Source organism: Poecilia reticulata, linkage group LG7 (assembly GCF_000633615.1).
Source record: "Poecilia reticulata strain Guanapo linkage group LG7, Guppy_female_1.0+MT, whole genome shotgun sequence".
Classification (NCBI taxonomy): Eukaryota; Metazoa; Chordata; class Actinopteri; order Cyprinodontiformes; family Poeciliidae; genus Poecilia; species Poecilia reticulata.
The window spans coordinates 6,155,571-6,173,835 of NC_024337.1; the positions used below are offsets into that span (position 1 = coordinate 6,155,571).

At 38.3% G+C, this 18,265-nt stretch overlaps 3 protein-coding genes across 4 annotated transcripts in view; 1 reads left to right on the forward strand and 2 right to left on the reverse strand.

Annotated features, from left to right (window-relative positions):
• mad2l2 (mitotic arrest deficient 2 like 2) overlaps window positions 1-1,606 on the reverse strand; it is a 4,450-nt gene extending 2,844 nt beyond the window's left edge. Inside the window, exons 1-4 of the mRNA XM_017305638.1 lie at window positions 1,297-1,606; window positions 369-487; window positions 215-286; window positions 7-144 (exon numbers count right to left, since the gene is read on the reverse strand). Coding sequence (XP_017161127.1) covers window positions 7-144; window positions 215-286; window positions 369-487; window positions 1,297-1,336 — 369 coding nt within the window. The 5' untranslated portion in view covers window positions 1,337-1,606. The remainder of the gene's footprint in view (window positions 1-6; window positions 145-214; window positions 287-368; window positions 488-1,296) is intronic.
• Window positions 1,607-1,703: 97 nt separating this feature from the next.
• On the forward strand, window positions 1,704-8,785 carry slc25a45 (solute carrier family 25 member 45). 2 transcript variants are annotated; one of them, XM_008413075.2, is made up of 7 exons: window positions 1,704-3,057; window positions 3,329-3,467; window positions 3,547-3,590; window positions 3,670-3,741; window positions 3,847-4,035; window positions 5,044-5,278; window positions 6,300-8,785. In XM_008413075.2, exons 2-7 carry the CDS (start codon window positions 3,431-3,433, stop codon window positions 6,578-6,580), a joined length of 858 nt encoding a protein of 285 aa, XP_008411297.1. In that variant the 5' UTR covers window positions 1,704-3,057; window positions 3,329-3,430; the 3' UTR covers window positions 6,581-8,785. The 2 variants fall into 2 exon arrangements, with proteins under 2 accessions (XP_008411297.1, XP_008411298.1); XM_008413076.2 differs by having other exon boundaries at window positions 3,420-3,467.
• Window positions 8,458-17,720, reverse strand: LOC103467031 (solute carrier family 35 member E2). The gene is given in 11 exon segments (XM_008413073.2): window positions 8,458-9,509; window positions 11,624-11,769; window positions 12,125-12,197; window positions 12,275-12,328; window positions 12,409-12,529; window positions 13,503-13,630; window positions 13,814-13,949; window positions 15,574-15,879; window positions 15,882-15,964; window positions 16,197-16,334; window positions 17,395-17,720. Coding segments are annotated over 10 exon segments (1,317 nt in total). The 5' UTR covers window positions 16,238-16,334; window positions 17,395-17,720; the 3' UTR covers window positions 8,458-9,280.
• Between the last annotated feature and the right edge of the window lie 545 nt (window positions 17,721-18,265).

Consider the following 18,265-nt stretch of genomic DNA (forward strand, 5'->3'; position numbering starts at 1 on the left):
AGCTGCTTTTCGGGTATTGCTGGTCCAAAATGAGGACGGAAACCTGATTGACAGCAGAGGAGGTTGGAAGATCTCAAACACAAATCTCTCGACCGGATGATGCTCTTTGTCCATGATGACCACGACCACCTTCTCTGCATCGTTCTGTGACGTAAACATAATAAACCATCAGCGAGAATAAAAAAAAAACCTGTCAGCTCCGAACTCGTCTTACCTTCTCGATGAGCGGCTTCACACAATGTAAAGTGTCTTGGATGTACTGATTCAGCTCAGGGTGACAAGACATCTGAGGATAATTGAGCCAAAAACAGAACACAGTCAAGCAGATCCGTTTTAGACGTGTCATGCACCAATTTGGAAATCTCTACCTGCACGGGTACATTGTATTTCTTCCTCTTCTGAAATATTCCAGAGGGATAGACTTCACGCACGTACAGGATGAGATGAATGGCGACCTCCAGGAACTCACACAAAATATCAGCAACCACTGGAAGAGAGGAGTAACCCTGAATCAGGCCACTTATGCACTGTTTAAGGGAGTATGATGAAAAACATGAACCAAACTGCGACAGGAAGTTATTTAATAATGACTTCATGAGTCAAATCAAGAAGTGGTAAATAAAACAGTTTTAGCAGGAAACTAAAACTGCCTTTTGGCACACCATTAGCACAGGGTGGTAGCACAGGTATGGACTCTAGGAGTGCAAACACTTGCATAAATCACACTTTTTCTAAAGAAACCCAATCAAAACAGCTGAAGTTTGTGGTTATTATGTGACAAAAGGTGAAAAAAAAGTTCAAGAGGTTTGCATACTATAGGCATTGCACAATAAACAACAGCAAAAATAAAATATACATTGTTTCTCATTCACGCGGTTTATGTACGATCAAGGTTTTCACATTCCAGCCTCAAATATTTAGGTTTTAGAAAAATGACTGAACCCCATAAATGAGTTATAGGGTTAGTTTTTTATGTTAAAATCAAACCCCGCTAAAATATCTGACTCCTTAACTTGTTCTTATTGTTTAGGATAAGAATAAAACAGCTAAATGATCAACTCCAGCACCATAAAACAAATCTAATGTTCTATTTTATAATCAAACCACCAGAAAATGAGTAATCTACCAAATATTTCCACTTATTTCATCTCTCTAACAAGATTCAAATATTGTCCGAATRCCTTTTTATTAAAACAACAAAAAGCTATGAAACGTGCTGCTATGTTTACCGGGGATTCGGAGCACACAGCTTCAAAAAAGAAAACCAACTCCGTTTAATTAGTTTGACTGTCTTACCTTGTCCAAAGTTAAGGTCTTGTCTTGTCAGGGTTGTCATTGTTTATTTCCTAACAAAGAGAACAGAGGAAAAATGTTTCTTTGGCTAGCTCTGCTTGGGAAGCAGTAAAGTGTTCGTTTTGCTGCTAGTTGCTTTACATTCCTCTTTTGTGTCGATGTCTGGTAGAAATGTCAAGAATTAAAATGATCGTCTATAATCAGAGAACAGTGGCAGCAACACAAACCAAATTAAATGGGTATATTATAATCTTCTTAACAACCAAAAGAGCGGCTAATTTCGTGATGTTGCCGAGGATACCAAAACCTCGTGACGCACGTGAATGACGCAGCGTATTGTTTTCGCTTGCTCCCACTGGTCCAACAATGATGACGTAGGCTTAACCATTGGAACGGTTGGTTTTGTTTTTCTCTGTTCTGCCAGATGTATTACTATTTTTAAAATAAAATTTTGGGGAAATCTGTTAAGGTTTAGGAAAACGTTGCATTCTGCCATTAAGCAGGGCAATAGGGGAACAGATCAGTTGGTTCCAAAGAAATATAAAACGTTGGACAAATTTGCTTTAACAAATAACTTCTTTAAAAAACAAAAAAGTAATTCACTTGAATTTCCCTTTAATTAGTAGAATGAAATTTAAGCTGTGTCTCTAAAGAACTATGAACACACACGGCTTGTGTGTGTCTCTGTTTTGCACTGTGATGGAGTAGTGACCTGTCCAGGGTAACACCGGCTGGTTCTTCCCCGTGACCCTAAAAGGACAAGTGGGTATGACAATGGAATGGATTACTTCAGCAAGAAAAGGGAAAAAAATAATAACATATTGAACAAATTCTTGCGGCTATTTCATTCTCATTGCTCATGTCATTTGGATGAGACACAACGCCTTTTGGCATTTTCTATTGTCCTTTCTGGTATTTTATATTAGCTGATTTTTTTTGTACTTCCCATTTCTGTGCAAACATGTATAATTAATTAACATGCAATTTAAGATGTGTAAAATGATTCCTACACCTTGTTTTTTTCCATATTTTATTAATATTACAGCCACAATCTGTACAGCTGGTGCAGCAATTATGTGGCAATATCAGAGGTTTGTCAGAAAACATTAGTGAATAAACAGCTTCACAAAGAAACCCTTCATATTTTTTCTCCCTTCACATTTTCCTCCGTGCTTTGTACTGTTTCTGCAATTCCATTAAACATAGTGGAGGATGTGGTTGTAATGTGGCAAAGTCTGGAAACAGATGCAAGGTATTTGTATTGCATGGCAACATGCTATAAACAAACAGTAATTTTTGTTTGCTGCATTTTGCTTTTCATATGTGAAGAATAAAGTGTTTATTACCATTTTAAAATAATATTTTTCCAGATAAATGTTCAGCAATTGCATCTGTTTTCAAACAAATCCAAACGATATACGATTGGCAAATGCAGTTATTGTTTTTGTCTTCTGTTTCTTAAAAGGAGTAATTCGGTAAAGTAAAAAGAAAAATCAAGTTTTACACATGTTCTAGGTATCATTAGACTGTTCTACAAAAAAAGAAAATTGAGAATAGGTTTCGGAACGCTGCAAATAAATACGAAGAGAAATGTTGATGTGTGGTCTTTTATTTTGAAACTCCGACTGGGGCTGATATTACAACATGTTCAGAGTTGAAGCCAAAGATCACACACAACCTGCAACACTATGCAAGAATGTAGACGAGCTTTACTTTAAGCAGATCTGTCAGGAAGTTGTGACAATGAGGTGACACTTTCAGATGGTAAGCACTGTGGTCTCACTTCACAAACCTCTTATTTAGAGGCCATGTTTCACATTGACATAATCTGCATGTGGAATTGCTGTTTTTGTACAACCCTAAGCTGTCCAACCGAACTCACCCTTCTGATGAAAGTAAAATCCTTGTGATTTAACACTTGTTACAACTCGGAGAGGCTTATCCACTGTAAAAAAGTGCTACAGAGTGGCAGAGTGTTCACTTTTCACCTAGTTTTTTTTTTTTTTAACTTCTTCACATATTAACTATCCAACAGCTGGCCATGCTGGAGTTTGCACATAAGCTGCTGTAAATGCATTGGTGTGCATAACCGTTAAAAGGGCACAAATACCCGGATCTCCTTGCAGATTGTGAAGTCATGCCGTTCCTGGAATTTGTAGCTGGGAGCATTTCAGGTAGAAAAATACTTGAAGAAAATGCAGCATGATGCTTGAATGGCTGATGTGACGACGTCTCCCTTGCTGGCTTTTGCAGGTGCAGTGGGGATTGCAGTGGGACATCCGTTGGACACAGTGAAGGTTACATGGAGCTCTGAAACCTGTTAATGTGTCATCGTGTCTAAATCACGCTCATGATGGAACAATGTTTTATTCGTAGGTGCGTCTGCAAGCCAAGTCTGCGTATAAAGGGATATTTGACTGTGTGGCTAAGACGTACTTGAACGAAGGAGTGGGTGACTCATCCTTTGTTTTGTTTGATATTTTCGATGAAGCACAAACCTGTTGCAATTAGGATTATGAGGTTGATGTTAATGTTTTGTATCTTCTCCATCAGTTCCATGGATTCTTCAAGGGTATGTCCTTCCCTGTTTTGACCACTGGCCTCGCCAACTCCATTGTCTTTGGCTCCTACAGTAACGCTTTAGATTACCTCTCTCAGTCTGATCGTCGTCTCGCCAGGCACTGCAGACAAGTGTCTTCACTGCAAGTCTTTGCTGCGGGTTGCTTTTCAGGCATCGTGCAGGTAAGCTCACTCATCGGCTCATTGGTTTTCACACAAACATCTTCTTACAGAGCCTCAGACGCATTCAAATAGCTGTGATTCCGTTTGAGTTTTGGGCTTCAGAATGAAGACTGTTCTTTTCAAGAACATAAAAGTGTGAAAACAAGCAAAAGCATATTAATTGTGACATGAATTTTAATATGATCAAGGACGTATTTTAAGTAAGAAAGAAGAAGTCAGTGATGTTTTACAGATTTTTAAATTGCTAGAAAGTCTGCCCATCTAGAGTGCGAGTGAAAACGCAAATGCTTAATCTATGAGATGTTATTTCAACCAAGCCTGCCTTCAGATAGTGAACATTTATTAAAGTAGATAAATCATTTACTTAATTCGCCTGCAGATGGCAGCACATGCCCAAAACTCAATCGCTACCAGAACAATAAAGTTTTGGAAAGATGAAGACAAAAAAGAGAAGTACAAGAAGTGTTTGGTTGGTTTTGGTTTTAATATTTTAATGAGAAACTTTATACTCATGCCATTAAATTGCATTGGTGCTTTATAGAATTTATCCTTTCAAATGATTACACTAATTTCAATATCACACACAGAAATAACCCGATTAAACGCAAAAAGCATTTTTTTCAAAGGAGGATTTCAATAACAAGGGTATCCAACCCAACCTGGCCCTATTTTAAAATATAATTGCCCCTTAAACCAACAGTGATAATGGTGTGTCAGATAAAATGAATCAAATGTCATTGTTGATTTAACAAGAGGGAAGTTATATTTTCACATTTGTTTGGAAATCTCTTCCTCTTAATACACAAAATCATCATTTGAAATGTACATTTTGTATTCACTTACCATAACTTACTTTTTTTTTTTACTGACATTAAAGTTTGTTTGGTGATCTGAAGCATTACAGATGTTCATGAGACAGTAAGCGACAAAGTGCCAAAAAAATACATTCAACAAATCACATCTTCAGTCATTTGAGTGGATTATCCCTTTAAAATCCTTTGCTCCCAGGTGCTGGTTTGTGCCCCGATTGATCTGGTGAAGGTGCGCCTGCAGGGTCAAACAACGGCCGAGCGGTACCGTGGACCCGTACACTGTGTGGCAGTCATACTCCAGCAGGAGGGGGTCAGGGGTCTCTACAGAGGAGTGGTGGCTCTGGCTCTGAGGGACGTACCGTGCTATGGACTCTATTTCCTGCCTTATGAGCTCACTCGTAAGGCCCTGACTGAGACTGGAGAAGAGCCAGGTCAGGCTGAGCTCACTGACACAAGAAACCATGAGTCAGTCAGAGTATGCTAGGATGAAGGCCAAATCTAATTACTGTTCAATACATCATAATTTAAAAAAAATACACCTAGATGCTTCATTTTTGCTGCTCACACAACCACTAATACCACAACAAACACAAGAGTATAAGACAATAAACAACCAAGACCAATGCCTGACTTTCAAAATTGACCAAAGAAAAGTAGAAAGTTAGGCCAGAAAGTCTGTTATTGGAGTGAAAATTACAGGTCAGAGGTTATGTGACTTCTTTGGTGTGTGAGTAGGAGGATCACAATAAACTATATATATATATATATATATAATATTGATAGTACTGCAGTACTACTATAATATTGACTATACTTCTTCTACTGGCAGATTATTTCACTTAAAACAATATATTTTTCCCTGTTAAAAGTGAGATAATCTGCCATTGGAATTGGTACTTTTTCATCCATATTAAGAAAGTATTAACTTAAAACAACTATTATATCTTACTGAACAGATACTTGCAAGTTAGTTTTGTCTTATTTCAAGTGCTCTAAGATATTTGCACCAGACAGACCAAAAGTACTTGGTAAGATTTAGTGTTATTGAAGTGCACTCAAAGCAACGACCCAGGCAGCTTCAACAGAATTTCACTCTAAACTTCCTATACTTTTGTTTGAACAAAATGTAGAAATTTCCCTTCCACTTCACATTTAGGCTCTATTCATAAATTCATCATTTTTTTTTTACTTAATTTCTACTCCTTTTCAAGCACGTTAAGATTAGATTATAATGGTACAAAAATATGTGTCTTTTGCATTCCTTGTTTATATCTGTTATTTTATACTGCGATCATTTTCAAAATAATTGAATAAATCAAATAAATTGTGTTAGTCTATCACGTCAGATGAAAAACCTTTCAAGTTAATGGTGGTGATGTGATGAAATGTTGAAAATTGCATAAAGATCTCCACGGTATCCAAAGAGAGTGCTAATGTCTTCTACATCTTCAGGTACCTTTGCCATAATGATGGCGGGGGGCGTGGCAGGCGTGGTGACCTGGGCGTGTGCCACGCCCATGGACGTTGTGAAAGCTCGGCTCCAGATGTCTGGAGCCGGTGGTCAGCAGTACAGCGGGGTCCTGCACTGCATAAGGGTGAGCCTGAAGGAGGAAGGAGTCAGAGTCTTCTTCAAAGGCCTCCTACTGAACAGCGTCAGGGCGTTCCCCGTCAACGCTGTGACCTTCCTGACCTACGAGAGCCTGCTGAAGAGCTTCTGTCCACCAGGCAAATAACAAAACTGTTTTCAGTAAACGAACGCCAAAGGACGCGAGAAACTTAACTGATAACTCTGATATCTGATATCTCTGTTTGCAAATTTCTTTGCAAAAAGAGATTTTCGAATCTCTTTTTGTTGTACGCAGATCAAGGCTAAAACAGCCAAAGTTTGTCCCCATGTGAGATAATGTATGCTCTGATAAACGATACACAAAGCTAAGCGGCTTAGCTATCCTTCAATACCTCAGTAACACAACAGAGAATCCAATATTTTTATTGTACAAACTTTTCCATGTTGCAGATGTGCAAATACGCTTACTTTCAACATCAAAACCTGTTATTACCTAACACTTAGGTTAAATCATTAAGAACAATAAATTAAACACCGAGTCCAGTCATGTCTGTAAAGTATCTGTGATGATTACGCCCCTGATTTGTACAGTGCACATACTTTGGGATGAAGGGTGTCATTTTTAGTTTTGCTACTTTTGCTGTGACGGCTTCGTTTGACTTTTTATTAATACTTAATTTCTTCATGTTTAGAACCATATAAAATGTCTTTTAGATTCACATACATGAATTATTTGGCTTTTCCAAGTCCTTTGGTAGCTACAAATGTGAACCTTTAATTATGTTGTAACCACACATCTACCTCAAAGATGCTACAGGTCTCCACTCTTCTTGCAGATTTTGATGATCTGTTAGGCCAGTCCTAATCCCAGAACTGCTGAAATGTTTTGAATTATTCTGCTGGTTTGCTTATGGTAAATGCAGTCAGTGTTATCTGACCCTGAAGGTTTTATTACAAGTTGTCAAGATCCGAATTTATGTCTTAAACTAGTTTTGGACTTTCAAAGCCGATTAGATTTGCCTTGTAACAGGTCATCAATGTGAAACGTGTTTTTTCTGCACACATCTTTCAAATACACTTTATGCTGTATGTACTGAGATTCTCCAAAATAATGAAGAACTGTATTAAAAGGGTCACTTTTGTTAAGAGTGGGTTTTTTTTCTTTGAAAATATCAGAGAATTCTTTTGGTGTGTCGTGCATATATGTGTTCAGATAATATGTGAGGCAGCATTTTTACTTATTAAAGTCTGTTTTGGTATGTTTGTAAACTCTTACCATAGTTCTATAGATTTGAAATAAAGATTAAGTTACTCAGGTCATATAATCAATCATAGAGCACAAAATATGATTCTGTGCTCCCATTTCTACAGCGTGCAATCACAAGCCAACATTTTTACCGGCAGTGTGTATGAATAACTTCTAAAGCAGCGGTCTGCAACCTGCGGCTCCGGATCCACATCTCACTCTTTGGACCTTCAACAACGGCTCTTAAAAACTGCCTAGAAATGCTAAACAACTTGAATTTTAAAAATACATATAACAAAAGTAAGTTTTTATTGTGTGCATTTTATTTCATGGAATAATTGTATTTAATTCCCATGACAGAATGACAATTTTTTAAAATTATTATTATGCTCGAAACTTTGTGCAACTATCAACATCCCAAGCAAGAAAATGTAGTCATTATCCTTTTGAAAAGGTTTGCTTTTCTTTGTGTTAAAACCTAAAATAGGAGTAGAGTTGTTGCTCTTTAAAAATAACAGATTTTCTGTAGCAGATATTTGTCAAAAACAGTCTTTTTTTCCCCATAAGGTCAGGTAATATTTGTGGCTCTAAACCCGTTTTATTTACCTCGACTGAGGGCAGAAAATGGCTCCTTGGATTGTTAAAGACGGCCAGAACTTGCAAACCAAATGAATGACTTAGACAACCTGCTGCAGGCAGGAAAACTTTAATTTTTCTGTAGTGAACAGCATATCGATAAACTCTCACAGATAGATTTACATCCTTAGTTTGGAAAACCTCAGACATACAGCTTATGGTTGGTTGTTTTCACCTTCTTTATTTAAAACAGATTTAAGTTAGAAGATACCAAAAACATCCACGTCTGTTTATGTGCACAAACTTGCAAACGGTCAAACCGCAACAAAAAGCAGCAACGTGAAGCGAAGTTTATGTTCGATTCATTCAGCTCTAGCTGTAAATCTGATCACAAAGGAAAAGATAAAGCCGCACCTTTTGGCACAAAACTTCATGAAAGAGTAGAAGAATAATAGAGATGATGACTGATAACCGGTGAGCCATAAGACCGTTTGCTGTTTACACAAACTCCAGCCAACATGACTGGTCACAAAGTCCTTTTTTTTTTTTACAGAAACAAAAAACAAACATTTACATGACAGCATTCCTAGAATGCAAATCATGGCTTTCTAATATGTCACATTTTCCTACAAATGTGTCAAGCCAAACAACAACAACAACCAAAATTCAGGCACCAATAACTCTTTCACATATTTATAACCTTCAGTGAGTTTTTAAGGACGCACTGGACGACGCAGTACGGACTGCACGACCCGGGACAGTTTAAAAGCTGCAGCTCCGACACGTTTAGCAACGTCTCTACCACAGAATGAAGAACCAAGCAGCACTTCCCTGAGCTTCTCATGTTGACCGCTTTAAAAAATAAAAGTAAAAAAGACACAAAAAGAGGACACTTAAAGGGCTCATGAGGTTAAAACAGGTGGTAAAGAAATACTGTTTGTCTCGTATCCACAGGAATGCAGAAGGGTTTAATCTAACAGACGTCCCCGTTCAACTTCGCCTCCATGAAGGCCGTGTCTATCTGGAATATGTGGCATTTAATCCTCACTTAACCTGTGAAGGTTCAAAGTCCTGGTCCCGTAGAAGTGGTCTGCTGCTCTGCTCGGCTACCATGGCCTGCAGGGTCTCCCTCTGGATCTGCCGGGCCTTGTTGTACAGGAGGACGCCGATGAAGACGACGACGGTGCCGGTGGCGCTGAGCAGGGTGATCTGGTTGCTGAACACGATGACGCTCAGCCAAACCGACAGGGCGTGCTTCACCGTGCTGGCGACACTGAGGATGAGGGAAGAGTTGTTGCTGCTGGGTTTTTAAATCTCACCTACAGAATTGGTCCTCGTCGACTATACACTGTGAAACCATATCATGTCATATGTGTGCCTCTGCAGGGTGTCTGCAGGATTCAGCAAGTCAAATGTAAAACTTTTTAATGTCGCCTCAAATGAAATTTAAGACAGAGAAAAAAACCTTAGGGCTCGTCGAGGGGACTTGCTGAATTACAATCAATATTAATTGCAAATATTGGTGTTCAGACCACACTTCTCTTCTTTCTCAGATGTCATATGGATGGTCAGATCTGTACAATCAGATATAATCTAATGTCTGAATATACCACAGTTTCAGCTGCTGTGTGCCGAGTGAAGATCAGCAATAAAAGAGGTTCTGCGGCGCTGATGTTCACCGCAGATATGAGCGCAACAGCAAAGGATCAGCACATTGCATCTCTGATTTCTGCTGACTCATGGCAAACGGGTCGAATTCAAACCAAGGAAGTTAATTTAAATAAGTTTCCTTCAAGGATCTTTCAACCATTTAAACCACGTTTCTGAAAACCTAATATGAGAATTGGCACCAACATCAGCTTCTTTCTCTGCACACTTTTACACAGCATTTTTGTTACGAGTGTGAACAGTAATAAGATGCGTCTCTAAGGCTTCTAAAAGGAAATAATGTGTCTTAGTTTCACTGCAACACTTTTTACGCATTTTAATTTGGCATCTGCTGTTAGCTATTCTTAGAATTGTATTTATTTCCTCCTATCTTTTCACCGCAGGTGTCACTAAAACTTGAAGGAATAATCAGAGCGATCAGTCTGACAGCCTTCACAGGTGGCGGTTTGTTTTTCCACTTCTCAACAAACCAGCAAAACCAGTCACCATCTTTTCTTTTTTTTTTTCTTTCTTTTTTTTTACTCTTTGTTAAAATAAGAATGGGTTATTAGGACTAAATTGTGGTGTACATTAGGAGGGAGTACATGTGATCACATGAAACACGTTATCTCAGGATTAATCCCAACTTCACCTGGACTTTGTTGCGCTGGAGATAACAGCGAACATGTTCAATAGCTCACCTCTGGAAAGCTCACCTGATAAAGTCGGTTGTAAAATGTTGAAATAGGTCCAGGAAGATACATTAAACCAAATTAAAATGGTTCCCAGTAAGCCTGTCACAATAAGCAATACATCAATTAATTGCAATGTAAATGAAAATGAGCGAGGTCGTTTCCGTTTGGACAACAGTCGCTAAAGAGATGCTCCCCTTACATGTCGTTGAAAAGCCACCATTTTGAGAAACTCTGTAAACATTTGTCTCCCAGTATGAAGCTTTTAGTTTGCACTATCTGCCGCTTTTGCCTGCTTTTCCCCCTAAGAATTATTATTTTTCTGAGATGTAATTTTGGCTACAGAGACTTCAGAATTTGTTTTAATGATTGTTTTGCTAGTTCATTTTGGATATTTAAAGTGTCAAATGTTAACCCTTTCATGCATGAATTATGATCCTTTGTGTCAGGATTTTTTTCAAATTTTTTATTTTTATTTTCTTAAGGCATAAAAAAATTATTTTATTTTGTTTAGGTGATCCATTGTAATTTTCTCCAAATACAAAGTTGTTATTTGAAAAATGCATCAGTAGTATTGTTCTTTAGGGGTTATCTGATGTCACAATATCTTTTTTTTACCTGCTAGAGTCGTCTACACTGGAAGGAGGGACCGGGTCGGTCGGGATGATTTTTTTGTCTGTCTGCCATATTGGATTTAACAAAAAATAACTTCTTGCATTTTCAGCTGATGGCCAGTGGCTGATATTGTATTTTATGATGCATTAGTGTCCACTTCAGTGGACACTAATGCAGTGGTCTGTGTGCATTTATAACATAAAAATCCACAAGTAGCACAAGAAAATGGCTTTTAGACAGCTGTTCACTGTAGTGACCACTATGCATAAGAGGGTTAATAAGCCATTATTACTATTTCTACTTGGGGAAAAAAATGTCTTAAAATAACAATTATATTGTTTATCCCAATCATTTCTGGGACAATTTATGGCTCATCAAAATTTGTCCTCATGACAGGCCTCGTTCCCGGTGAGAGTTTGTGGATTGGTGCTACCTGAAAGTGACGGGGGAAATCCGTCCCATCAGGGCGTAGGCCGTGACACTCTGTAGGTGAAACAGGCCGCCGTCAAAAAGCAGCAACAGGATAACGTCCTGATTGAACAAGAAGCTCTGTCCACTCTTTCCAGCTGCCGGGACGTCCTGGAAACATGGAGACAAGAGTCATTAATTATTCCATCTGTACTTTTTCAGTCTTATCAGTCATTAGTGGAGCACTTTGACCTCAGCAAACAGAGCTGGGCTGATACATCGCCTAGCACCCTGTACCATATCACGTTTTCAGATGTTGTCACTTTCTAATCAAAACCTTCAATGAGATTTCATCTGAGCAATTTTGCGGAACAAGGACAGCTTCCACACAATGTTCACATGATGTGTGGCAAGCATTTCAATTTGTTTTAATAGAATTTTAATAGGACTATGGCCTCTAAAGATATTTAATTAGCTGCATCGACAATTCAGATGAAAATAAATAAGGGAATGTGTGTTTACTCACCAGGAGGAACACCCAGGCAGGGATCAGCATAATGACTGCTGCTGCGCTGGTGTAAAACTGCAGTTCCGGGGGGCTACGACAACGGCAACACTGATTTAGAGAGTCTTTAAAACACGACGTTAAAAATGAGGTGACCTTTAACTCTTCTACCTAAATCTGTACGTGTCCCCACTCAGCAGTTTCTTGGAGAAAACGTTCTGCAGGCTGGGATAGAGAAATAAGCGGTTAGTCAAAGTGTTCACAGTTGAGAAGCGGCTGCGTGGAGCTAGCGCCGAGGCAGAGACCAGTCCATGATGTTAGTGGAGAGCGCGGCGCAGAAGCCGAGCATGTTGAAGCTGATCTCCGACGCCGTGCAGAGGGCCAGGCCAGCCATGACAGGAAACAGAGACAGGTTTACCCAGAGGCCTGAAGATTGGAAAACAAATAAATGAGTCACCGCTCAGGCTATCTGCAGGTTTCAGCAAGTCAGATTCAAGACTTTTTAAAGCCCCTTTTAATACCACATTGAAACAAAGACAAAATATACAAATATGTAAATAAAGGAGATGGCTTGGAAATCCAAGAGTAGCAACTGTAACATTTCTGGGGTCTGTTTGTGGCTCTTGGCAGCTGCTTTGTGCTCTCTACAGCCTAAACTCCCCAGAGTGTCATAATTAAAAGTTTATTTTTATTTTTTTTGCATTGAATATACACAGCCTCGCGAAAACGAACGTCGTCCAGCCAGCTGCTAATAAATTTGCAATTACTCATGATGTGCGCAAAAAAGCCAGCTAACTAAGTAGCAAGGGTACATTAGCATTAGCCTCACCTGCCTCGAGTCACAGAATGCAGTGAATGAAGAGGTCTCACACTTTTGCCCAACAGAAAACTACATACACAAGATTAATTAGTGCTGCCACGACAAAATGCAAGACTCGTATTTGACGTATTTAAACTTGAACTTTTTTTTTTTATTAATGTAAGACATTTTAAGGCCTTTATTTTAGGTACATTAATTAAAAATGTTAAATTACAGGATGTGCAGACACCTCCACTGCTACTTTCAAGATGAAACCTGATTTCTCCTAGCCAATGGCCTGGCATAGAGAGACACTTCTACTTCATTTAGAGTCCTCAAATTATCGCTTACTCTATGATCAAAGCTGCTGTAGAGCTTCAAGATTCCACTTTATTTACAATTTGCTCAGCTGTCTATCAAAGGCTCCCCCTGCAGATAAGGGATGTCAATATTAATATAATTCAACATGACTTTGCACATCCCTCAGGTTGACTGGCCTAACAAATGAAATCTGATGTCGTTCTGATTTAAAGAGGAGCAATTGCTTAGCCAAACAGAAAACAAAGCCTGATTTACTACAGTAAGAACATGTTTGTTCACCTGTGTATTCTCCAAGGATCAACCTGGACATGATCACAGTAAAAATGGGCGCCGAGCTCTTCACCGTTTCAGCGAATGACACCGCCACGTTCTTCAGACTCACCAATCCCAGAACCACGGTGGTGAACCTAACAAGAGCACAGACAGACAATGCAGCTGAGTGACGTCTAATTTGCATTTCTGGAGGCTGTATCGGTAATGTAATGACGCTCTCATCTGGTTTTGCGATTCCAAAGCAGGTAGTCGATATTTGCATATGAACACCTTCATATGTTCAAGTGTTCACGTGGTTTAATGACAAAGGCGAGCACCTCATTAGTCCAACAAAGAGCATGATCATGATGAAGTTGGATGGATATTCAGATCTGGACTTGTGCTGGTAGAGGCAGCAGGGAATGAACATCTTCAGGCAGCCTATGATGGTGGTGGAGAGCATCTGAACAGCACCTGCAGGAGCAAGAAGAAACGGTAAAAGCTTGAGTTGCTAATGGAGATGTTAAATACAACTTTCACCAGCTAAAAAAAAGACCTGCTAACTTCACTCAGCAAATTTAGGAGCTTTTCTGTATATTCTAACAATTGACAGTTTATAGTAGCTTGCAGAGGTCCAAAATATTTTCACATTTGGTAATGTTACAGCAAGAACCTTCTGTGTATTTTGTGTGTGTGTGCGTGTGTGTGTGTGTGTGTTTAGATTTGATGTGATGCACCAATGCAAAACCTCCCTTTGTTCAGACACTTTTTCCACAGTAAAAATCTCCACTTTTCAAGCATTTTCAATGCAAGTTTACAAACCTTTCCCGCACCACACTTTGGAGATTAAATCAGTACAAATAAATTAAAGAAGACAGTTTCAATTTATGATAATATGACATCATTTATTGCTGTTATTAGTTTTGTTATGGATAAAATCATTCTGTGTCTTTCTTCTGTCTCTTTTATCTACTCACATGCGCACGGCAGCTTGCACATCCATAACATGTACAATTGGCGACAGTCACACATAAACAAAAGCTCAACAACCCTTACAGAGGGAGCAGAATGAGGAGAAGAATAAAAGCAGAACTCGCGCTACAATCTTTGCTTCACTTGGTGTCAGCCCGAAGGTGAACTGAGTGGAGCCCAGTGAATGTCTCTCTCTATCTGTTCCATTTGTATGATTTGCAACGTCTGATCACTTTTGGCATTAAAGCCTGTTTTATGCTGAACCACATCTCACTATGCCTCAAGGTAATTTACACCGAGGGGTAAACAAACTGGAAAACAAACCTGGGTGGTGCACAAAAGGGAAAATGGGTCAACTACAGCAGTATTCTACACAGCAGGAAGAAGTTAAGCTGAAATATAACAAAATCCTATGCTTTGAAAATTTTTTCTCACAGTCTGTACACTTCGGTGTGAGAATAAAACGCACATTTAACAACAACAAATAAATCCTCTAATTTCAATAACTTTTATATATAATATATAGCATATAAGACAATCTTTATTTCAATGACACAGATCAACAATTAATTGAAATATAATAATAATAATCAACAATTAATTGAAATATAATAATAATAATAATAATAATAATAATAATAATAATAATAATAATAATAATAATAATAATAATAATAATAATTATTCATTACATTGAACAAATTGGCTGAAGTAAAGGCAAATGAGTTTTCCGCTCAAATGAAATGCTCCAACATAATATAAATGATTACTACAGCTTTACTACAAAACTGTGCAGGTAGAATATCAAGCAGTTTCAAGAACTTTATACTGAAATTAAGCACTTTCCAAATTCCAAATTGAAATTCTAGCATATTTAAGGCTTTGAAGCACCTATACAAACCCTGGCTAATGCAGATGAATGAAATCCAGTGCAATCAAATGCCTTCAAATGTTGCCTTAATCAAATCAAAGTCCAAAACTAAATACAATTGAGAATTTTGATGAGGCTTGAAGACTGATTCAAACTTATGTTCCTCAGAACAAAAAGAAAATCTTTTGTAAAAAAAAAAAAAAAAGCAAGGTGTTAGCTTAGCACTGATTAGCCAGGTTTAAACTCATTCCTTACCCAGCATGCTGGGCTCCCCCTCAAGCAGCGACAGGATGTACTTGTTGAGAAACAAGGTGCAGAAGCTGAAGAAGTACCAGAGACCCAGGTAGGACAGGGAGCGCCAGTTCCACACACCGGACTCCGCCTCGATCACCGTGGTTTCTGTAACCGTGATCTTCAGCACCTGCTCCCCCGGCAGGCTCTCGCTCCGGGCCAGCACCACGCGCTCCTGCCGGGTGTGGAACGGCGACAGAAAGTGCCAGAGCGAATGCTTGGCCGGCTGTTTGTTGCCCTGCATCTCACCTGCTGACTGGGTGGATTCACAGGGGACCTGTGCAGCTGATGAGCGGCTTTGATGGCTAGTTCATATTCTGACGAACAATGGAAATCATGAGCCTCTTGAGTCTCCCTGTGATGGAATTAAAATTATTTGTTAATTGAAATTGTAAGAACAAAATTTTCCGCATGCACAAAAAATAAAATGACACAAAAGTATTAATATCCCCTTAAATTTGACACACTTTTCTGTGCTGCGACCTCACACTTTAATTTATTGGGGTAATACATGTAACAGATAAAGTAGTGCACGATTGTGATGCTGATGGAAAAGGATGAATGGTTTTGTTTTAGAAATATCTTACATATGTTGGTGAGCTGTGTTGGCGCAAGGGTAAAAGCACATCCCACATACTGAGGCCTAGTCCTCGATGCTGACGACACAGGTTCCAGTTCGGACTGATGACCTTTGCTACATGTCTTCCCCCTTCTCTCATTAGCCACTAGAGCCACAAAAAATAAAAAATAAATTTAAAAAAAGTGTGGTGTGCCCTGAACAATCTGTTCCCCCAGTAAAAGGTAGACACTGCATCAACCTAGAGGGATGCTTTATTATTATTATTATTATTATTATTACAAATGTATGGACCAAGTGTGGTGTGTCTTTTCTGTTATTACAACCATGGAAGATGGATGGAGCTAATTACAGGACAGCCCTGGACGAAAACCTATGAGAGGCTACAAAAGACTTGAAACTGGGACAGAGACTCACCTTCCCTCTTTATGTTGACCCTAATTATAGATTTGGATATACAATGGAGTGGCTCAAATTAAAGCTTATTCATGTGTCAGAATGGTCTGGTCAAAATCCAGTTGTAAATCAAATTGAGAATATGTGGCAAGACACATGTTCTTATATTTTTAAGCTCTAAAATTTGCGAAGAAAAATGTACAACATTTAGTGTTTCCATTTGTGTCAGCCTGGAAGATATAGCTGAAAAAATGTGCAGCTGGACGGACTCTGAAATATAATAAAGTATGTATTTAACAACAGAACTGAATCCACATGTAGGCCACACTGCCAGATTTGTTTTTGTGTAAAATGTATGGACCATGTGTCATTTGTCTTTCCTTTTATATGAAAAAGCAAAGCACACATTTGTTACGTATACAAATCATTTTCAGAGTGACATTTTTCTTTTTTAAACACTGAAAATGCTTTGTTGATAGCTGCATTTAAAGCAGAACGTTTCCTTCGTTTAATGAAGTCGTTGAAAATTCTTGTGTCGTTAATTCTACTAAAATGAATTTTAGGAGCACCTCCCTACGTTATTACTGTATAATGTTTGTATTTATTGACTTTATGAAACTTATATAAATCAGAATGCGACCAAACAATAAAATTGTAAACCGACAATCAGATATTTTGATAAAGCTTGAGTAAACACCAAAGTGGGGAATTACACGCAGTTCTAACGGCGGAACTTGTCAAATTAACAATTGAATGAGGGCAGTTGGCGTTTTCGGTCATAAAAACCTTACAGCCAGAAACCAAACTCTTACCTCTGGGTAAATGTGGTTGCTTCAGCTTTGGCTGCAGAGCCAGCTGCTCTGTAGAGGTTTTCCAAAGGAGGAAGCTGCACATTAACGCTAGCTAGCTGTGTTTGTTTTCTGCAACAAAGGGAGTGCCTCCTCCCATTAAACCACCCGCCATGTTTACTATGCTACACTACATGACGGAGCAGTAACTAAACAGAACCTCGGTCCCATCAGAAAACGTGCCGCTCACTGAAGGTAACAGGTTGTTAGGCACCTTAGGTTGAGACGTGGCTGCTAGCAAATTACACGCTGCGTCAAGCTAGTGTTAAACAGCCGAAAGAAAAAGGAAGTGATACTATTTTAATTAACCGTTTAAATTAAGGTAACTGCTTAACAGAAAACCATTGAATTAAATATATACATTTTATTATTCCACCAGAACATGTTTTGTTCAGAATGAAAATGTGTAATGCTATGAAGTCAGTGAACGTAACAAAACAAATCAAAGCACTTTTATTTTTGTGATCAGTATAACTCACATCCGGTACAGTTTACAACTTGTCACAGCAATGTCAGAAAGTCAAATGCCCGACATTTGTTTTTTATATTTTTTCCTAATTTATCATACCTAATCTGAATCTAAAGTTTTATCTAACGTTAAAATTAAATAACTGTCTAAAAAATTAAAAGTATTTTGCATCTTAGCAAAAATATATTATAATTCCACGTATTGACCACTAGAGAGCAGTAAAAACGTAAAACTGTCCTACAAAAAATATTGTACTTTTTTTAATGATACAATTTCTTTATTATTATTTTTATTATTATTTATCGAAAAAAATATGATGACGTCCAAAAAATACATAACAATAAAAAAAATAAAAAAAAAAACAGC